General features: G+C 34.5%; 1 protein-coding gene across 1 annotated transcript in view; it reads right to left on the bottom strand.

The window, feature by feature from the left end:
* Nucleotides 1–15,509, bottom strand: part of Lrp1b (LDL receptor related protein 1B) — a 1,720,116-nt gene that overhangs the window by 310,855 nt on the left and 1,393,752 nt on the right. The window contains exons 42-43 of the mRNA XM_075985306.1: nt 6,447–6,636; nt 245–449 (exon numbers count right to left, since the gene is read on the bottom strand). Coding sequence (XP_075841421.1) covers nt 245–449; nt 6,447–6,636 — 395 coding nt within the window. The remainder of the gene's footprint in view (nt 1–244; nt 450–6,446; nt 6,637–15,509) is intronic.

The following is a 15,509-nucleotide window of genomic DNA, read 5'->3' as shown; positions in this document are numbered from 1 at the left end:
AGAACTGGGAACAAACCTAATATTTGTCTCCTCAGAATAAAAGTTACGAAAATTTTCTTTAGGGCAGCAAATGAACTCCAAGAAGGTGTTCAAACTACCCATAGACTGTCTGTGTACTGAATAGATTATTCAATCAAATAAGTTTATACAATTAGTTCTTTTGAAATTCCTTGATAGGTACAAAAGTATGAAGTATTTAAGTTATTATATAAAGCAGTAATACAGATGCACTGAATTCACTTACATGTCTTCGGGATCCATCGTATTCACATCGCTCAATTTTCCCTAAGCTGCCGTCTGAGAAATACAGCTTTTCTGCTCGGTGATCAATGGTGAGTCCATTTGGAGTGAATATGTCTGTGCTGACTATCACATGCGGATTCTTCCCAGTCAGTGTGGCTCTCATGATGCTGGGATGCTGTTCATTCCAATTGGTCCAAAACATTAAACTGATTAAAGTAAAAATCGTAAGAAAAATTGAAAAATAAAATTGTTATTAAAAATAAAAACATTTGTAGATATACAAGAATGTGCAGTTTAATATTTTCCTCTAAGTCCAGGACCCCATGGAAGGCTAAGTAGTAAGAAGTGGATCTTGTTTTCAGAAACAGATTTTAGGATTCTCTTAAGGATACCCAAAAGACTCAGGGAAAGACAACTGCCCTGTGTGCATCTTCATATGTATGGAATCGGTTTAATGTATAATGAGGAGAAATTAATTAATTGTGCAACTAATCAAGGACAAAACAGTAATCTTAAAATGTATATGAACTCTATTTTATTTAGCTGAATTTTAACAATCATGTCACATTTCAGCAAATCCATCATGATCACTATAGGCAATTATTGTTGATTATGATACATATATATATAATATATATGATAGCTAGAACTGATAAAAATCAGACATCTTTTGCCCTTGGAAATTTACTTTGGAAACTCTGCATTTCTTGTTGTTTATTTTTTTAGATATAAAATGATCAAACTTCTTTATTTCTATCGTTTTTAATCTGTTTATTTAATTATATATACAATAAATAATATACAATTATTCTACAATTGGTGGGGCATTCTGGGTGTTCCAAATCCATTACCACAATATCTGCATCATACAAATGTTAGATTAATGTCTGTATTATTGTGCTCTGAGGAAGTCCTGGGATGACATGGAAGTCCTTTGAGCTCAGCAGGAGGGGACAAAGCCTATAAGTCCTATTTTCATGAAACATCTTTTCACACATCTTCCTCTGCACTATCTGCTTAGGTTGGAAGTGGAGAACACAAAGTCAAAGAAAGGAGAAGAGTCTAGAAGTATGGACACTCTGAGAATCTGCTTAGCTAACTGGAATCAAGGAAATCTGCCAAAATAATATTTTATCTTTACAAACAGACTGCCCATACACTTCAATATACAAACACTTAAAGCGAATTTCGGGTATGACCATCAACATTGCTAAGTAAGTTGTTGAGAATTTTGTGAAATCAATTTCTGTACCATATCCAAATTAAAAAAAAAATAGACGTTTTTAGTTTCTGATTAAAAAAAAATCTCACATGTATCTCTAGTCTTTGGAAAACATAACAGTCTTTCCCTGCAATCCTATGAAATAGAGACATGTTGTGTTTTGTGAAAGAGCAAATACATCAAAAATTACTGGCAGCCTTAGAAATATTTTTAAGTGAAAATTTGGTTTATTGAATCATTTAATATTAAACACTAAAAATATGATATTAAATTCACAATTCTTCTACAATACTTTTCTAGATTGTTAATATTCAAAGTTTGAAGCTGTTTTCCATTTGTTCTCTCATTTCACAGTGAAGAAAACAGAGAGTGAGCAATTCAGTCTAGAGCAATCCCAAATTATACAAATTATTACTTTCTGAGTCAAGTCTGGACTTGAATATTCAGGCTAGTAATTATAACTTATGTTTTTTTTTAAAAGAATGTTTTGGTAAACAAGTAACAAAAGTAATTTGAAAGTATCATTAATATAAATATGTAGATGATAATTAAATTTACTTATTATGTTTTAAATTTTAATTACAAATCACCTTCTAGTTCAAACTCTTCAATGTGTATAATTCAAATATTTAGTTTGCTAGATACAAGTTGCAAGTGAATTTGACCTATTTTATAACTAATGGTACGGATATGAAGCAGTCATCAATTGGTAATTATTGTAAGTAATAGCAGGAGTCATGGACCTATGATTATTTTAATTAACGCATTTATTCCTTTGACCCATTTTTCACTCTTACTCAAGAGCAAATGTTACTGTGCTCATGAACTGAAAACATGAAGTGAAAAATGACCATTTTCCCTCTAATGTAGAACAAATATTACTGTGCTCATGATGACTTGAGGCTCAATTAGGGAATTAAGTCTAACTTCATGAGGTTCCAAGAACTTTCACAAAAAGTTCAATGTGAGCAAAGTCTGGTAGCCCTTTTCCACTCAGAGTCTGAGGTCCCTGCTTATCTTGCCACAGCACTCATTTTTGTAGATGCTTGAGAAAAGAGCTTTGGGGGTTGTTCAACAAAGATGGGATAGAAATTAAAAGGCAATAAATGGGGGGAGCTATCCCTATTTGCAGGTGTTATTCTATTATACACAAGAGATTTGAAAAAACCCACCAGAAGCCTTCTAGGATCATTCAAACATTTCAGAAAAGAGGCTGGGTACAGAATCAGTTTCCAAACACCAATAGTTTTTCTACACACCACCAACAAACACACTGAGAAAGAGATCATGGACACGTTGTTGTTTGAAATAACATCAAAGACAAGTTACCTTGGAATAAACCTAGCCAATGAAATAAAATACCTCTTCAAGTAAAACATCAAACATCTTAAAAAAGAGGCTGAGAAAAACACTAAAAAATATAAAGGCATCAAATGCTCAAGAATTGGCAGAATTAATATGGCCTTTCTATATAATCAGTTTGCATATCTAATGCAGTCCTACCCAAAATCCCTAAAATATTTCTTACAGCTGTAGAAAAAAAGTTCTAAAATTCATATGGTACTGAAAAATACCACAGATAGACAGAGAAATTCTGTACAACAAAAAAATAATTCTCAAAGGATTGCACTCCAGATTTCAAGCTGTATTACAGAGGCCCAGTAATAAAAACAATACAGCACTAGAAAAAACAGTCATATATATCAATCGAATAAAACAGGAGACCAGACATGAATACCCAAAATTATAGTCATCTGATATTTGACAAAGAGGAGAATAGCATTTAGTAGAAAAATCAACATCAACAAGGTACTGAGTGGGAAAATCCAATGTCCACATGCAAAAGATATTTTTACCATGCTGCAGAAAAATTATCTTCAAGTGTATCAGAGACTTCAATTTGAAACCTGAAGTCCTAAAAATGCTATAGGAAAGCACGGGCAACTCTGTTTAAGACATAGGTGCAGGAAAGACTTCCTGAAAAGTTCTGCACTTGCCCAGGAACAAAAGGCAATAATTGACAAATAGAACCTCATAGAACTAAAAAGCTTCATGCAGCTAAGGAAACAATGAATTTATTGAAGAGGAAATTCTCAGAATGGGGGAAAATCTTTGACAGCTACACCCTTGACAGAGGACTAATACCCAGAATAGATACTGAACTCAAAAAAAAAAAAAATGAAACATCAAGGAAGTAAATGACCCATATGAAAAATGAGCTGATAATTAAAAACCGTTCTTCATACTCATCAATTATGAAAATGCAAATTCAAGCAACTCAGAGATTTCATCTCACCCAAGTCATGTTGGCTCATAACATAACTGACACCAATTGCAATGAGGTGGCTGAGAAGGGGAACTCTCATTTACTGTTGGTGTTAATGTACACTGGTAGAATCCTTCTAGAATCCATTGCTGGTAATTCTCAAAACACTAAAAGTCAACATACCACAACTCAGTGGAATCACTCCTTGGCATATCCCCAAAGCATTCAAATTCCTACCCCTCAGATACTTGCTCACCCTTGCTCATTGTTGTTCTATTCACAGTAGCTAAGGAATAGAAACAACCTTAATATCATTCAACAGACGGATGGATAATTAAAATGTGTTACATATACACTACGGAATATTATGCAACTCTAAAAGGGAAATGACATTTGAATGCAAATAGATAGTCCTAGAAAATATTAAATTGAAAGCAACCCAGACAATATTAGCTTCTCACAGCTTCTCTCTCATCTGTGGATCCTAGATCCTCACAAGTGAGGATACAGTACCAAGTCATTAGCAGAAACCAGGAAAGTGTAAAGGAACAATGGGTAAAAGGGGAGATTCTGTGAGAGAAGCAGGACACAAGTGACTGCAAATGGTAAATGAAGAACAGGGAAGTAAGCCATAAGCGCAGAGGCAGGAGGGAAGTCAGTACAGAAAAAGGAAGAAGGAATAACAACAGAAAAATCGTTTGATAAATCATATTAATTTACATTTACCAATAAGAATACAGAATGTTGCCATTTGGAAAGTGTACTAACAAAACCTCCAATACCCGTCATGAGAAATCTCTTGTTCGATGGTTGTTCAGTTTGTCAAGATAGTCCAAATAACTCACAAAGCTATATAAGCTCTTGCTATCACTCTTGAGTGCCCTCAGAATTTGAAGGAAAGTCTCTACTAGGGAAGTCCCTACACTCTTAGGGCATAGGATTCAGAGCTCTCAAACGATATCTAATTGAAATACTTCCTTCTCTTCTTCTGGCTTCCATAATGTCAGAAATAACTGTGCAAGTTGCCAAGGACATTAACAATCAGCAGTCCTGCCTACCTGGGAAACTATAAGCCACAACAACGACTAGCATAACAAGATATCCATAAAGATGCAATAGTGGTACACATGTGATTGTCATCCAACAACTGTGTAATGAGACCGAAGACCCACTCAATAGGATGAAAGGTATGCCTGGTTGTAGAAACCTGGCTAATTTCATGGGACTACTGAGGACAGTGCCTTAAAACAAAAAGTATTGCTACCACTTAGATAGATTGGTATATTTCCTTAACAACTTTTTAAATCTTATAACCATAGATAAGTGTTTGTGTGTGTGTGTGTGTGTGTGTGTGTGTGTGTGTGTGTGTAATCAAAGATTCTCTCTATAGCAAACAGAGGCCATCACAGAAAATTTTAACTGGATACAATGAGAAATGAATGAATTGTGGCAAACTCAGTCCCAGAGAATACATCTGCAGCACAGCTACAGCATCTGTGGCTCAGAGAGCATCACATAAGAAGGAATGGAAGGATTACAGGAGTCGGTAGACCAGGAATTCTATGTCTGTAAGACTGCCTCTTTAGAAAAGGCTGAGTAAACAAAACCTGAACAAAAGGTCAATAGGCATGCTATCACGGAATAGGAAAAATCTCACAGGGTTCTTGCCCTGGAGGAAATAAATACCAGCAACTAAGGTTTGGATAGAGGGAGAATTAGTCTCTCCCAAGGATGAGCTCTCTGCAATTATGAGGTCAGCTCTGAAATCATACACACACACTCTTACACACACACACACACTAATAAAAACAGACTAAGCAGATTGGATTTTTCTGTCTACATCATATACAAGAAAGAAACTTTCAATTTTATACATGATGCCAGAGTCAAGGAGGGGGTTGGAAGAAGTGGATACAAGAAGAGATAGAGTGAGGAAAAGAAAAAGAAAAACAAGTGGCATAATTATATTCTAATTAAAAATGGCAAATGCAAAGATTGAATGAATATACATTAGCTTTATTTTTATTGCTCATTTGGGGGCAAAATGTGACTTTCTCCTTCATATTTTTACCATACCATAATGAAGTGAAATTCAACAGGTGTATTTATGCCTAACTGCTTTGTCCTTCACTTTTTTGTGTAAAGATGTCCTTTATGACACTACTCAACACTGTCGTGTTTTCTACGTAGTTTTACTTTTATTTTTTCGAGTTATCTCTACCATATTCTCCTCTTAGAAGTACCTCGAAATCACCTACCAAGTGTCGGGACAGTGTATTAACAAACGGATGAAGTTGAAAAGATAAGCATATACATCAATTATTTCATTGTTGATTGTTTTCTTTGGATTACTTTTAGGCAGATCCCTAGTTATAAAAATCATTGGTTCAAGTAATAAAAAATATATTCTAGGAATTAATTAATATTGATAAATTCTTTATACATTTATAAATCAATGCACTATACGCACCACAGAATTTTCTGAATTTTCATTTTCATTACTTACACTAATTTTTATCAGACCTTTTCCACCGATAACACCAAACATTCAAGAAATACACATTTTAATTATGCACACAGTGCTCTCATAAAAAGAAAAAACACTTATAGAAGGAACTTTGAAGGAAATCTTTATCTTTAAATTTAATTCTCTTAAAGTGCATACAGTGGTTTACTCTCCTGCTATAATGCAGATATAATAATGTAGCCTCTTACTTTTGGCATTCATCTAAAGCTAGCACATGAGGGTGGTCGTCCTCTGACATGGTGATGACTGCTTCCCTGTCAATCGCTCCGGGCTGAGTCTGGTCTACTGTGTGCCTGGTGATGGATGACGTGCTGGAGCTGGTCCAGTACAGAGTGTCCCAGGCTCTGTGATAGGCAAGACCCTCAACAGATCCCACATCTGATGGAAGAAAGTAGACAATAAACCACATTTTAATTAAAAAATGCCTTCTGACAGAATATTATTCAAGATATTACAAAGACATTATTTTATCAACCATATGTCCACAATCTTTGTGAGCTAAAAACACAAATGTGATTCTTATAAGTAATATTTTGCGATATATAGTATGTGACAGTTGAATTGATATGTGTATATATTTGCATGTGTGTGTGTGTGTGTGTGTGTGTGTGTGTGTGTGAGGTAGGGTGGTAAGAGTTTTATAAAATAGTAATTAAATGTGTAATTTTTAATCCAAACATGAAAACCACAAATATCTTATTTCCTTTTGGTGTAAGAAAATGATTGTATTCCATTTGTGCCCCAATAATTAATTTTAATAAGTCAAAGAACACAACAACTTAAAACATTCTGAAAATCACTGGTATTCAAGACCACATAGGTTCAGTAGTGGTGGGTTTCTTCTAATGTTGCAGATCTAGGGATTTCAAGCATATCCAAACATATCAGACTGACAGTAACATCAGAAGGCAGATCAGCAGCTGACTTGTTGCTGTCAAAGACGCTAGATAATATTTTAATAAGCTAGCTGACAAGTTGTTCCATCCTGTTCTGCTAATCTGTTATAAACACACAATGAGTTGAAATGAATTGATCTCTAACACACACTGCAAATATCATGAAAGGGCAAATAGTGGTGCAGATTCTTATACACAAGAGTAGCAAGTTGAAAGGCACAACAATCATGTCATCATGTCTCCATTACTCTATCCCATTCCCTTGGCAGCAAAGCAGTTCAACTGTTCTCAGAATACACCTTTGTACAATATAATCCTTATTTTCTTACTCACATTCCCATGTTCAGTATGACAAAACTATATCCGCATCACATCCAGACATGAAATACAGCACAGAGAGAACAGAGGGGAAGGGGAAACTGCAGTTAGGATATAAGACACAGATAGATAGATGATAGATAGATAGATAGATAGATAGATAGATAGATAGATAGATAGATGATAGATAGATGATAGGTAGATAGATAGATAGATAGATAGATAGATAGATAGATAGATTGATAGATTGATAGATAGATAGATAGATGATAGATAGATAGATAGATAGATAAAGATGATTGATAGATAGATGATAGATAGATAGATATAGATGATTGATAGATAGATAGATGATAGATAGATAGATGATTGATAGATAGCTGATAGATAGATAGATAAATGATAGATAGATAGATGATAGATATAGATATATGATAGATAGATAGATAGATAGATAGATAGATAGATAGATGATAGATAGATAGATAGATGAGAGATAATTGATAGATGATAGATAGATATAGATAGATGATAGATAGATGATGATAGATAGATGATGATAGATAGATAGATAGATAGATAGATAGATAGATAGATAGATAGATAGATAGATAGATAGATAGACAGATAGGCAGACAGATAGATAGAGCAAAATGGGGTGAAAGGAGTTATTTTCCCATTTCAGAAGTATATCTAGAAGATAGAAAAAGTTAAATAGTGTTTCATAGGAGTATAAATCAATGATCAAGACTTTTGGACCAGATTTCGTGCATATATTCAAGTTTTAGACACCTATTTAGAACTTATACATTGTAAGAAATATTTAGGAATATCACAATAAATATCTATCACTATCTGCTGATAGAACCGAGTATCTGCTACAAAATTAAGGCTCTTTTGAACAAGTCACTTTATTTTTGAATTAATACATCCTGAACATTCTTTCTTTTCAATTTTCTAAGGAAACTGAAATTTATCTCCATAGGACTCAAAATGTTAAGGCAAAATTTTTATATCAGATCCAGCTACATCCAAAACTTTTTTTCTTAATACTTCCTCATTTGGAGTTGTACTGAAGACAACTATTGCTTATTCTCAATAGAAAACTGCACGGTAACAAGTGAATAAATCTTTTGGTCGCATCTTGTGTAACTAACGAAATTGTAGAACAAGCAATTTGCCATGATAGCCTCCACTCACAAAGTAAACAATGAGTTTAAAATTAATATAGAAACTCAGGCTAGAGACAATGGAAGGAAGACCCTAAAACACATCATGAGGAAATCTGTTCAGGTGATTTTATTTGAATAACTTGCTACATTTTGGGAATGAATATGTGGCTAGTAATTATCCAAAGCACTTCAGATATCAATTAAAAACATCCTGCTTTGTTGGTGTATTTACATATTTTATAACATATATAATTATACTAAATTTACTGACAATGGCTTTAGCATTGTTATCCTTTACCATTCATGGCTAGAATGAGACATAGCACAACTCTGAACTCAGAGCAAGCTGAATCATTCTTCATTCATTTTGCATATCCCTGAGCAGGAAAATGTCTTCTTTCTGTCCAATTTCCCCTGCCAGTCAAAAAGAAAGTCACTGGTATGTCAAGTGAGAGGAGATAGATCTCCTCTTCCATGGGTAACAAATCCAGAGCATGGAAGAACATAATGTGTCTAAGTATTCAAGGAATTTGTCTTTGAGTTTGTTTCTTCGTATGACAACCTGACTGTGGTGGTTTAAATAAAAACGTGCCCCGTAGGCTCTGATTTAAATGCTTAGTCCCTAGTTTTTGTTACTGTTTTGAGAAGCTTAACAAATGTAACTTGCTGAAGGTAATATGCCATTTGGGGAAGACCTTGTAGTTCAAAATCCATTCCCAATTTGCTTTTGTTGCATCCAGTTTACTGTTTAAGATTAGAGTACTCAGCTTGTAATTCCAACTACTGTACCAACAAATTACTTCCCTTCTTTTCCATGATAGACACTTATCCCAGTGCAACCATATGAAAACAAAATGCTTCTTTCTATAAGTTGGCCTCATCACAGAATATTATCACAACAATATAAAATTAATTAGTTCACTGACAGTTCAATAAACTGGAATCTGATACTATATTTTACAAAGTTTCAGTAAAGCATTTCTTCCACCCCTAAAAGAATTCCCCACAAGAAAAGAACAAACATGAGTTTGCATATAAAATTAAATGGCGCCTCTCAAAAGTGTGGTTTATATGGTATTCTATGCACATATGCACAATCACCCGTGTAAGCAAATCTTTTGATACTTTTCAATATTGTGGCATCATATGGCATGTGTATATCGACATATTCACACACCTGTATGTGTTTTCTCAATGAGCTTTTTAAATTGGTCCATCAAACAGAGTAAGAATTTTGAGATTCTGATCCTAGTAGGCATTTGGATAGTTAGCATAAAACCATTATTTATGTGATCAGTTAGTTCAGGAGGTTGGTACAGAGTTACATACTGCTAGAACTTAAGATAACAAGTCTGCTCCAGAAACTCCACATTTCTCTGCACAGACAATAATTATGTTTGGGGGAGGGGATATTGAGAAATCAGAGCTTCCTTACCATATACACTTGCTATCACCTAAGTAAATAAAGAATCCTTTCTTCTTTACCTAATTAAGATGTATCAGTTTGTCTTAATCAAGAGAGACCTAGTTGATTTTATAAAAATGAGAGGGGTGCTAATGAATGAATGAATGAATATAGCTGAAAACGTAGTTAACACCACATACACAACTACTTCCTTTATACTAATGTCTATATTAACAGTGGTAAATATTACCACTTGTCATCGCCTACCAATAAATTTTTTAACAAATAGCCAAGGACTTCACTTGAGTGTAAATTTCTCCCTGTTCTAGTTTGCTTTCTGTTATAATAACAAACACCTGAACCAGAAACAATTTTGGTAGGAAAAGGTTTATTTCAGCTTGCAGATTTTAGCTTATCTTGAATGGATGACAGAGCAGAGACTCAGGAGAGTGTCATGGAACTTAGGCATAGAGCACAAGGGATCAATGCTGACTGATTGCTTTTGGCACACTCAGCTAATTTTCTTACAGTGTAGGCTAATCCAGCGAGGGATGGGTCCTACTCCATCAACCAGCAATTAAGAAACTATCCCCATGGACTTGCTCATTTGTGATAAAAGCAATTTCTCTGCCTAGGCTCCCTCTTCCCAAGTAACTCTAGTTTGCATTAAATTGACAAAAACTAACCAACACAATCACATTACAATTGATGAGGAATGGTAGTCTAGCCATCCCCTTATGTGTATACTGCTATAAAGGTAGGAGAAGAATTCACTTAATGGAAAAATAAGTGTGTTTACAATGACTCTGCTCCTTCTCTGGCTAAAAAGAATTTAGTAGAAAGTCAACAAGAAGTGTTTATGTCAGGAACATACTAAAGCTGAAAAGAGTCTTGTGCTACTGTTGATTGGGTACTATGTTCCTTCTCATTGCATTATGCCCTGGGCTGAAGGACCTGAGTTTACTGTCTGAGACTATACCACTGATGTGGAACAATCCAGGCTTTTATGGATTGTTTGTTTGAATAGTCTAAGTTATTTTGACAAAGAGAAATAGCTTTAATTTATAACTACAGGAAAAAGCTTAAAGTAAGTGCCTTGTGGACATAATACCCTCCACATGTCTTAACTTTGCTGTTCCCAAAAAAGACAAAATTCTAAGTTAGTTTCACAATTTTCTGTTGTTGATATTTTTAAATAATTTATGTAGCTCCTCTTTGATTTGTGCCTAACAGAGCACTGCTTTACTTATATTAGATCTAAATTGTATCATTTTATTAAAAATATATCAGTACACATTTCTCCCTTTCACTCATTTACAAAGTTGTATGTTTATTAAGAAATATAGAGTCAATTCTAAGTACCTACAACTGACATGGACATTTAAAATGAAATATATTTTACCTCCATCACCTATATAGTCTTACATCCCCACAGGAAAGTAGAGGCAGAGTTAAATGATGGGTAGTAATACAAGACAAAAAGAACCAATAGCCTGGAAAAGAGACAAGAACGTAGACATGCATGATACTGACATGCCAGGTAGGGCAATCACCACTTCTCCAGCTCCAATCAGATTAAAGGATTTTCATGCTTTTCTTCATTGTAAACAAAATTTAAAAAATGTATTAGCACATTCCTGACATTTTGCTAATGTCAGTTGATTTACAAGATTGACAAAACTAGATTCAAACCCTAACAGATACCACAAAGCCTTTTGATAAACAGCTTTGGAATTAGAGCTCTACATGGCAGAAATTTGGAATGGCGAAATAAATCTTTGGACCTTGTGTACTCAAGCGATGTCTTAATTATCTCATTCAGAGTCAACCTAAACTCCAATGATCCTGGAGCAGGCTAACTTTATTTACCTGGGTCTCCTTGATTGACCTCCAAGACCTTAAATTCAGCAAGATTAGAGACTCTAAACAGTTCAATGCTCTGAAAGCAGCCAGATTTACTAGATACCAACCTTATGATAATTTTTGATTCCCATTCTGAGAAAAGACTATCAAGTAGACAGGCAGATAATAGCAATCTTGGAGGCAATTTCAGATAGAACTTCAATTTCTCTGATGACAACAGAAAGGGAATTATCACAACTCTACTCTTTCTTAGTATTTAAACCCATATGAAAAATAGAGGTATCTGGGCTTTGTTGAAGCTCGTTGAGGAATATATTTTTCTCCTTGCTTGAAAGAAAATAATCAGATTGTACCTATAACCTTGTTAAAAACTTGATGTTCCACATGGGCTAAAATATTGTATACCATTGTGCTCACTCTTAATAATTAATCTAGTCACATACGCAGGAGACCCTATCTCTGGAAAGCTGATTCATCCTGCCAACATGCTAAGCAGATGAGAGGAATAATGCCCCTTAATGTGATATATTCTCCATAACTGCCTCCTTTTGTGCAGTTTGCCTTCAGATATTAACTGCTAAGCTGCCAGCTTTTCTGAGTTCTCCCTCCTTCTATTGCTTTCTATTTCCATTCTTCTTTGGACACTAAGTGTACTTTCCTTGGCTTTCTTGGATTTCTAAGTTGTGTTTTTTTTCTGTTTTTTTTTTCTTTTTCTTTTTTTTATTTCTTCTGAAGACCCTTGTGCCCATTGATTTGTTTGCAAAACTTCATTGGGGAATCTGGCAGTTTCTCAGAATTCTAACTACAAATGAATATTTTTCTTTAGAAACTAGCTAAAATCAAAAAAGCATACTTGCCCTGACATTCTGCACATTTTCATTTTCTATGATGATATCCAACAACACACACATATACACAAACACACACATACATATAAACACACACAAACACACTTTATTATTGAACATGCCTACTTTTATGGACTCTCACTTAAACTGTATGATTCTTTTCTCATCTGCAACTCCCTCTGCCTGATAGCTGTCAAGATTTAGTTTGCCTTACCTGTTATTTTACTCTTAGATTCTAATAAAATTGTCCTAAGGCTTCATTCTGACTCCATTTAAAAAAAAAACATTTTTATCAACAAAACCAAGAGAAACAAAAGGGATGATCCCTTATTACAGTAACTATGCAAAAAATAAAGGAATTGTTAAAGTATCCAGGCTGCAAAGCAAGAACAAAAAATATAACTATGGGTGTCACACTCTTCTATTTACAAAATGTCAAGTTACTGGGAAGTGACTTATTGAAGAATAGAAGCCTTTTAAATGATCATCATTATAATAATACTATAAATAAACACACAAACACACACAAAGACATTCAAAATAAAAATGTGACTGAATGTAGAAGGTAAAGTAGAAAACTATTGAATCAGGCCATTTTCTGCACATCTTCATGTCTTATGTAAGATGATAAAAGTACAGACAAAAAAAAAGAAACTGCAGACACATGGAGTTCATCAAAGTTAAAAATGTACACGCTTAGCCAGGTGGTGTTGTTATACTTCTTTAATTCCAACACTCAAGAGACAGAGGCAGGCAGATCTCTGTGAGTTTGAGACCAGCATGATCTACGGAGCAAGTTCTAGGACAGGCTCCAAAGCTACAGAGAAATCCTTTCATGAAAAACAAAACAAAAACAAAAAAAAAAAAGGAAAAAGAAAAAAGAAAAAAATGTTCATGCTTCAAAAGATATCACTACAGTTCTTCACAAAAGATTTCACTCATATTAGAAGAAAAAAATATTTGCAAATCATTTCCAACACAACAGACATATTATTTTCAAAATATCAAAGAGCTCCTACAACTCAAGAAGAAAGTAGCATATAAGGCAGATGGGAAGTGATCAAAGCCTATGAACAGATATTTTTTTAAAAGGTATACAAACAGCTGGCAGCCACATTAAAATGGATCAACATTCCTAGCCACAAGAAACACACCAATAAAAATCACACTTCATTTCCACTATAATGCCAATAACAAAGACAGGTTTTTGCAAAGCTGTTGAAGAACTGAAAATATCACACATTACTGATGGGAATGAGAAACTGTTCAATCTCACTGTAAAATATTTTGAATATGGAGTCAGCATATTTCCGGCAATTCTAATGGTAGGTGTAAATCCAAGAGAAATTAAAGCATGCATCCAAGTACACTACTTTTCACAGCAGCGCTGCTCATAACAACCAGAGGCAGAAATCATCAACATGCCAATCAAATGACAAGTGCATGAATAAGGTAAAAATATGATACAATGGAGTGCCATTAAGGAATAAAATATGAATGTCTGGTATATAATTGAACACAGGAAAGTCTTAAATGTATCGTTCTGAAAAAAATAGGTAAGTTGTGAGAAAATATATGTGCATTTTCTTTTCATGTTCTTGTCCTTTCTTTATTTTAAAAAAGTTTTTTCTTTTTTCATTTTGCGTACCAACTCCAGTATCCCCACACCTAAACGCCATCCCAACCCCCATCCACTCCTCAGAGGGTGGTATACCAACCTGAGGCAGGACCAAGCCCCTCCCCCTGTTTCAAGGTGTCCTAGCATAGGGAATGGGCTCCAAAAGGACAGTTTATGCCCTGAAATAAGTTCTGTTTCTATTGTCAGCCCCCTACAACAGATCAAGCGACCGCATATGTGCATTTTCATAAAATGTGGATTATTAGTCTTCTTTTTAGCCAATTCTCTTTCCTGACTCCTATGTGAGCAACAAATGATTCTAGGAGACCCCAGCATTGTAAGGAAGTGGAAAGTTACCTCAAAGTGGGACTGTGGGATGCAATTTCTGAGAGACTGTCACCCATGATTGGGTGAGATTTTACAGAACTATGGTTATATGGGAGTGACCAGTGTTTCAGTGTGTAAACTCTTATATATAGCTCAAGTTGGACAATGTTTTGTTCATTTATTTGGTCTCTCTCTTTCTCTCTATTTAATGTTTGTTCCTTCCTGGAAAACATTAAAGGAGAAAACCTGTGCTTATACTTAAATCACATTAACAGCTTTATTTCTCTATTCCTCATCTTAACCTTCCCATTCTTAAATTCTGTAACAATTTGAAGATCAATAATTTTTTACGAATCTAATTTACTAAAAGCTAACTGTTGGAAAATCAATAATATTGTCTATTTTCTTTTATCAAAAGGCAATTCTATTGTAAGGAAATTTTTTAAAAAAATATGATTGAGTGCATACCTTGAACACAGAGAATTCCTGGAAAAATTCAACAAGTATTGTAAATTTTGGGAAAACCATGGCATGGTCCCAAAACACTATTATTTATAGAAATAACAAACTAGGACTAATGATGGGAAAAGGGTGTCATTTAAAGCACCTGTTGGCGAAAAGATTCCTCTCTTTCATGCACTTAGAACCATGGCTGGGGGGGGGGGGCTCAAGAGAAAAAAGAGTATAATTCACCAGAAGGGGCTGAGTGAGAAATAATCCTAATCTTCCCTTTCCTCTCTTTAATTAGCCTTCTTATTAAAATAACTGTTTTCCATAAAAAAAAACTTGTTTGCTGGAATGTGT

This window comes from Microtus pennsylvanicus, chromosome 9 (assembly GCF_037038515.1).
Source record: "Microtus pennsylvanicus isolate mMicPen1 chromosome 9, mMicPen1.hap1, whole genome shotgun sequence".
NCBI classification, from domain to species: domain Eukaryota; kingdom Metazoa; phylum Chordata; class Mammalia; order Rodentia; family Cricetidae; genus Microtus; species Microtus pennsylvanicus.
Note: the sequence above shows the minus strand (reverse complement) of the source record. Positions and strands in the feature narration are given on the sequence as shown.